General features: G+C 39.3%; 1 protein-coding gene across 1 annotated transcript; it reads right to left on the bottom strand.

Annotated features, from left to right (window-relative positions):
- Window positions 1-313: 313 nt before the first annotated feature.
- LOC115826046 (CD97 antigen-like) lies at window positions 314-5318 on the bottom strand. Its single transcript, XM_030789725.1, has 12 exons — window positions 5196-5318; window positions 4717-4870; window positions 4161-4277; window positions 3849-4045; window positions 3352-3516; window positions 2728-2922; window positions 2378-2595; window positions 2174-2240; window positions 1967-2058; window positions 1425-1593; window positions 1139-1231; window positions 314-377 (listed from the first exon to the last, which is right to left on the bottom strand). Exons 1-12 carry the CDS (start codon window positions 5316-5318, stop codon window positions 336-338), a joined length of 1632 nt encoding a protein of 543 aa, XP_030645585.1. The 3' UTR covers window positions 314-335.
- Between the last annotated feature and the right edge of the window lie 2738 nt (window positions 5319-8056).

The raw sequence follows: 8056 nt of genomic DNA, 5'->3' as shown, positions 1-8056 counted from the left end.
ACATTTCAAACACACAAAGGCAATGGATATTACAGCAGCAGAAATCCTTATTATTTTATCCTTAATTATGATCCTCAATCATCCCATATTAACACACCTTAACCTTCTTATTTTACTTGGTCTCCTTATGCAAACCTTAATTAAACACCTTAATCCAATCTATAAATGTCACCTACATAGTAAACTAAACAGCTCAGCAGAGATGCATTTCTGTAATATAATGTCATTAGAAAAAAATACTGCTTGGATAGAGAAGCTTATCTGAAATCCTCCTTGTCTTTGCAACGGTAATGTGCAGTAAAGTCAAGCAAGTAGAAAGGTCTTGTTGGGATCTCTCAGATTTCTGATTCCCCGGTGTGCTGAACACTCTTGGATACCTGTTAAACAGACATAGTTTCATATCAGAATTTTAAATGGCTTGAGACGGTTGACCTCACCCTCTTTCATATTTATCATCACAGTCGAACCTTAATAGAAAGTTTTGTCGCTCTCAGAAAAAATGCCCCACTGATCTTCACATCTCCAGTTGCCTCTTGAAGAACACTAACTAACTTGCCTTTCAGACAGCTTCTCACTGAGAATAGTAATTTATTTTCTCTTAGTGTGGCTTGTATACGTCTGTGACATTAACTATGCTGACCATATGTTCCTCAATCTCCTGTTTAAAAATTGGAGCAAGAACTCCGAAATGTACAAAACTAAACCTTACAAAACATTCATTTCCTAATCACAAATAGAAAGTCAATGCATGATAATAGGTTGATCTGACATGTCTACTGCTGACTACAGTATGACTGATTTAATTTACTGGTGTTTTATTAAAATAATATAAAACATATACAGGTTTCTGTTTAGGAAAGTATCAACTGTGTGTGAAGAACAGAAAAATTGAAAACATCAACCACAATCAGGCCTAGGAAAAGCAGTGTGTGTGCATTTCATCAGCAGCTGATGTTAAATAACAGATGCAGAGTGCACTAAAAGACTTTTGTAAAGAAACACACATGTAAGTTTTTGAGAAAAGATAATACTGTCAACCTAATTAAGAAATCACACAAAAAAACACTTAAGTATCTGTCTCCTAACTCAAGCATTTGTCTCTGCTTTTGTGTGACTGATGTGATGAGAATACATTTACCTGTGACTTGGACTGATTTGAGCTGAACTCTGAGTATTTCTTCTTTTGTGGGGAGCAAAAGCGTGCCAGGACTTTAGCATACTCCTCTCTCACCTTTGAAAAGGAGGAGATTGTTATTATCATTATTATTATTATTATTATTATTGTTGTTTTTCTTATTATTATTGTTACTTGTAGTAGTAGTAGTGGTAATTATTCAGTATAATAACAAGCCCTTTGACAAAGTTATGCATATATAATAATTGGGTGGCTGCGTTCTGATCTTGGCTCCAGAGGAGTAACCCACTTGTTTGGAAAGAAGACAGTGCATGATGAATATGAGGACCCCTTGCAGGGTGTTGAAGATGGTGAATATGTATGCTATGGCCCGTGTGTCAGAGTCAAACTGGAGGCAGCCAGAGATCCACATGATGCCCAGCACACAAAGCTGAGCGATGGCGGTAATGGTAAAAGTCCTGTAGGGGAAGTCAGAAATTTAAAAGTTGTTAAACTGTTAATAGTCTGTGTTGGAAGTGTTACCATTTCCTTTGTAACATATTCAGATGTACGCATTTGTATTGTAACTTCAAGATTTGTTAAAATACACCAGGCTCTGTGAGAGGCATTGGTGCAAAATGTAAGTCTGTGCTATTTTGTGACATCACAAGAACAATGGGATTCATTTCTCATCTTTCCTTATAATTAGATTGCTGTGTTAAGATCTATCTTTATGTCTTCCTGATGAGTCACAGTAACTGAATCCATACAGTATAACAATCCATAATGTATTACATACATTAGCCTGTTCTTTGAAAATTATTGCATTTTCAGAGAGTTCTTTTCATTCACCTGATTTTTCGCAGTGCGTTCAAATCAGGATTAAGGCTTGAGAATTTCTGTGCTAGCTTCCAAACTGTTACAAGGAAGAAGAATGTATTCGCCTGATAGTGGGGAGGGAGAGAATTTAGAGAAAGTTTTTCAGTCATCAATTTGAATCTGACTTAAAAGCGCAAAATTTTATTTAATTTCATCGTCACTTGATTTAACGGTACTTACAGCAATTATGATGCAGACAGGTCCAAAGAAGCTCCAGATAAAACCAGCCTCCATGCTTAGCCAGCAACTGAAAGCGGGAAAATAATACAGTTTCTCTTGATTGTCTCTCTGTCTCACTCGCACATCTAACAACAGGAATTCAGCCTGTTAAACAAATGCCTGCACTCTATATAGCTGACACGGATTGAACAATCGCTCACTCACTGGTGATCAGTGCCATAACCTTTCGAATTGGAGATGGCAGAGATGATGACTATGATGGCAGGGACTCCGTAGCCGGCCAGCATCATGTAGAGAGGGCGCATTGTGGTGTGGAAGACGAGGACAACCATTCGGAAAAGCTGCACCCCTTCTAGACACATCCAGCAGAACGCTGCCAGGAAGAAAAAGTGGAGCAGACCAGCCACAACGCTGCAGCCCACCTGAGAGAAGATACAAAAGGGAACGCTGAGAAAGATGTTTGGTTTGCACCATCTTCAAAACACTCCAAGACCTCAAAACCACAGAAGGAAAAAGAAACATCCGCTAGCCCGAAAAGGTCGACAGAAAGTTACCTTATTCCCTGTAGGGGAGATTCCTGCGAGAAAGATGAGGTCAGCGATGAAGAGGCAGATGCAGAGGTGCAGATGAATGGTGGTGCGGGTGCTTTTTATTGATCGAATGGTACTGAAGGTGATGATAGACAAGATCAGGCAAATCAAAGACAAGACCAGCCCCACCCATGTAAAGACCTGCAGCTCAAAAGGGTCCTGGAGATAGAAAATGGAAAAAGAGAGAAAGTCAGTGAGGGATATTCATGTCTCACTGGAAGGACAAATTTTCACAGCAGACATCCGTTTATCATCTAGGGCATGAGTGAAAGCTCGAGGACCCGAGTGACTGTCCCTTCTGTCTTATGCTGGTATTGGTGCCACTGTACATGAGGCCATGAGAAATGAATTTGTGTGGCACTGTCCACAAGTAGCAGTGTTTCAAGTTTTTAAAAAATAAATTTTAGTGCACATAAGGCTGTACTTGGACGTAACAGGTCTACCTCCGTCAACCTTTAAGACAAACTTTACAATTCAGATTGTGACTCCTTTAACGTGAAAACAGGAGAACGGTTCAGTGAGACAAATGGAAAAGCTACTGGTCTCCCGGTCCCTCGTAATTGTCATATGAGCTGTAGTAATCCACACCTTTCCATCAAAGGAAGCCATGAGTACAGCAAAGCTGCTGAGATGAGAACAGGAACAGACAGTGTGATTGACAGTAGATGACACTGTTTCGCAGCCACGGTCAGACCAGGCTCCGCCATCCTTATCTGGATCCCAGTACACACAAATGTGCTTATATTTCTCAGGCTGAGATGAAAAGAAAAATATTGTTATGAAAGTGAACATAGAAGAAAGTCCAGTCCATTTAACTCATGACGACTGAGCTGTAAGTTAAACCATCGCTACAAGCAAAAAGAGAATCTTGACTATCATTGAAGAGTGAAACCAACTGTAAACTGTTTTAAAAGTTCCATTATCTTTTCAACAGAAATGAGAGAGAAATATATGAAACGATACATGGAGTGGAAATTAGGATGTAAGACATGATAACTGTGTCTAAAATATCCATCTGTTATACAGGTACATTTAAGGGAAAAAAATTCATGTCAGTGCAAATTGTCTCAAAGAAAGCTGTGTACTTTCTGCTGAAGATGTTTGAAGGTGAGGATGATGTCCTCCTGTAGAACTGATGTGTCTTGGTTACTGACAGCGACAGTCAGCACTTTTGAGTTCATGTGAAATTTTTTATCTGTCTTCTCCTGTGGTTCATGAAAATATCGGGTGGGTATTGAGTTTTCCAGTCCATGGTAGCATATTAGTGCTGCAGTTGTAAAACCTGATTAAAGACACAAACACATACAGACAGGGCAAATATTACGGTAAGGAATTTTTTTCAAAGAGTTTTTTCACTCTGAAGACACTACGTGCTGGATCTGATTGTAGATGTGTACCAGGGTATATGTCACCAGTGGCAGTCTTCCAGGTTGTGTTTAGTTGTGCGTGGTGGGCAGATGCCATGAGATTTCCCTGTGGTGGTGACATCCCTTTTTCCATCCATACTTTCACCTCTAGAAATACAGACAGTGTCAAATTAACACTCATGAGAGTAAATGGATAATGAGAGCCCTAGAAACACTTCCCTCTCATAAGTAGCTGTAAGTCTGTCTGTAAATGTTCATGGATGTGAATTAATTGACATGTGTAATGTGAGAGTAACTAGTGGTATAAAGCAAATGAGGATGAATGAAATGTGAATAGCAGGGTTCTAATGGCATGCTCCATTAAGTGCCTAAATCTGATGATGGAAGACAAGCATGTAAAGTCTTTCTGTCAGAGTGACAACATCCATTTGGGAGTCACCTAAATAAGAAACCCTCCCTTTTAGGCCTTCACAAGAGTTTCTTCAGAGTTAAAGCACAGCTCGCATTTATAAGCACGGTGAAAAATAGATTCATCAGTCTTGCTTTCAAAAGACTTTCAGCAAGAGGGGTTTCTGCATTTTCTCACCAGTCTGACTGTTTGATATCCTGGTCTGGCTTCCTTTTAAGAATGGTCCAATCATTTTAACACCGTTCTCGACCAAGGTCAAGAAGGCAGTCACTTTCTTCTTATCATCCAGTGGCCCACCCGACAGAAACCTCTCTACTATGGCCATAAGTCTCTAAACAAAAGACAACAGACAGACCAGAGTAGAACTGCAACTCAGATTACATTCCTACTTTGTGTATTATTCATGACTGTTTACAATGAAAAAAAAGGATGCTTACAGCTATATATCAGAAAAAGAGGCTTGTTTCCCCCTTCAGCTGTAGTGTTTTTTTTTGTTTTGTTTTTTTTAATAATCTCTGTGTGCATGCTTCATTTCAGTATGCAAACCGCACAGCACTGACAGTGAATTTATTTATTTATTTTTTGTTTGATTTGTGTACCTATAACAGCAAAACTGCAATGAGGACTATGTCCTGCGTATAAAAGATTTAAACTACCTCTAACAGACTTTCTCCATCCATGCCTAATCTGTGATCTGCTGTCTCCCTTGCTTCCTCCAGAGATGCAAGACCGGTCAGGTTTGAGCAGCTGTTTCTCAGGAAGGTTTGAATTTCTGTCATGGTCTTAGTTAGGAACCAGTTTGGGAAGACAGAAAACAGTAGTGGGATGAGTGATTAAAAACAAGCAGAGACAGAATTTCACCAGTTAATACTTTAAAAAAGAGTTCTGGGAACACACGCATTTTTACCTGGTCAGAATTTTTCTCATTTCTGAACTGGTCACACTTCACCTCTAGAGAAGTTGGGGAATATGTGATAAATGAATAAGAAACAGAACAGTTGGCTGAAACAGAATAAGTATCTAAAAACCAGAATGCCGAAATAAAAAGAATCAACAAATTACAGAACAGATATTTTTCTTCTTGTCTGAATGGCATTCATAATCATCTTGAGAGGGACATACACATAAATGATCACAGCCATATTTATGAAAATGTCTCTTTTATGTACATATATAGCCACTGATATAGTAGATCTTCAACAATGAGGACAGAATATGTAACCATGATTAAAAACTGAGTATTTTGACTTTGTGAGTCTTGCTTAGATTTAAAAAAAAAAGCAAAAAAAGAGCTCTATGTGACCTCTTACCAACACAAAGAAGTCCTTTACTTGGTTTAAATCTCTCATCTGTCATAACGGGAACAAAACCTGCTCTGCATGAGCAATTGTAGGATCCAATTGTATTAATGCATTCAGCATTTGGTCCACAGATATCGCTATTCTGTTGACACTCGTCGACATCTACAGAGACAGAGAGAGGAGGAGGATCACTCATCTCATGAGCAGAATACCTTGACACCAACACTTGTCAGTCATACAGATCTTGCTGTTCATAAGAGAAAAACAGGAATGGGTGTATTAATGCTGCCCAGTCTTTCTCCAAAAACAAATGATCAAAAATTTCTTTAATATCGTCAGCATGAGATACTTAGAGCTCTGATTGTGTGGTTGAATAGGATTACATTAGGTGAACTATATTTTTATTATTATTTCTCTGATAAGTTTTATTGAAATTGCTCATTTTATGAAACCAGGCCTTCACAGGGTCCTTCATTTTCATAGAAATGCATTTTTCCTAATGTCTGTCCAAAACCAGGGTCACAGACACAACTATAGTTGCCAGGGAAATTAATGCATTTTGCATGTTCTCCGCACTTTTCATATTCACACTCGTCTCTGTCTATAGATACAGTGCACAGAATAACAGATTGTAAACAACAAAACAGCATCCATGGACTCCCTCCAGGGACAGGAGGCCTGGAGAGAAGGAACAGGAGGAGAGATGTTCAAAAGAATGACACCAGGAAATTCATGCTTACAATTTGGAGTTGCTTACCTCTGCATGTTTCTCCAGTTTCTTGTGTAAAGTTGACCCTCTTTTTGTCTGTCTCATAGCCTTCATTGCACAGGCAGTAGTAGTTGCCCTCAGTGTTGAAGCATTTCGTATCATTACCACAGATTGACGGCTCTTCCTCACACTCATTTGCATCTATTAGAACAATGTTGTTGTTTTTAGGGGAAATTGATATGTGTATGTGTGTGTGTATATATATATATATATATATATATATACACACACACACACACACACACATACACACACGCACACACACATACATATATATACATACACACACAAACACACACACATATGTATAGATATATATAGTTATTATATTAATTTTTTTGTGAATGCTACAAATAAATCTAGGCACATTTGTGATATGTGATACGAAAGTCACTATGGAAACAGTTAAAAAATGGATTAGATCAGAGCATATGTGAATTTAAGTGACTGAATCAGCATACCAATGCAATTGCCATTCATACTGCCAAATCCAGGAGGGCATTTTCCATGGACTCCCTCCAGGGACAGGAGCCCTGCAGAGAAGGAACAAGACTTCAGATGTATTGATACAATTAGTCCTCCTTCTGTTCCCATTTTTCATTTTGGAATGATATTCAGAATAATGAGTTCAAAGAGCAAAGACCAGAGCAAACTTAATCCTGTGTATGTGACGCCTGAGGGAGAACACTAACCACACAGTTCTATCTATGAGCCTCTGGTCGTTTGAGGGGTCAGCTACCAAAACAGTAATCAGGAGTGGAGTGGAAACCCTGTTGTCTCGTCCAGACAAGAGAAAGGTAAGATTTTTGGCCATGGGAGTAAATGTAGAGTATCTGAGATTTGAAACCTTGAATCCTTTATGCAGGACATGACAACAGTGTCATTTAGGAGGCTCTGATGTTCATCACTTAATCTTTAGGCATATACAACGAGAATGCTGATCATAGAATTATGCTGCTCGAAATGCAATATGAATGTGGACATTTCTATGTGCTTTTTGCTTTTTTCCCCCTTGATTATTGATTTATTCATTATTGATTTATGTGACAGTCAACTAAGGAAACCCAAATGCAGAACACAACTCAGGTTTAGAATGAAGGAGGGTTTATTGACAGGTTGCAGTATGGAGATGGGAACAGGCAGAGGAGATGAAGGTAGCAGACAAGGAAGCGGATGATGGGCGAGGTTGCAGAGTGGAGCTGTGAGCGAGGCAGAGCAGTAGGACTAAAGAGACGGAGCTGAAGGGTGACAGGCAGGCGAAGGGCACACTGGAGATGCGGAGTGGCACGGAGGTAATCCTTTCGAGAAAGCACAGGCAGATAACACTGATATGCAAACCACAAACACCAAGTGAATACAAAGAGAGACCAAGAAGCGAGCTCTACCACACAAGCTGGAACAACGATCTGGCGACAAGTGGATGAAACACCGGGGGTTTAAATACTAT

This window comes from Chanos chanos, chromosome 13 (assembly GCF_902362185.1).
Source record: "Chanos chanos chromosome 13, fChaCha1.1, whole genome shotgun sequence".
Taxonomy (NCBI): domain Eukaryota; kingdom Metazoa; phylum Chordata; class Actinopteri; order Gonorynchiformes; family Chanidae; genus Chanos; species Chanos chanos.
Note: the sequence above shows the minus strand (reverse complement) of the source record. Positions and strands in the feature narration are given on the sequence as shown.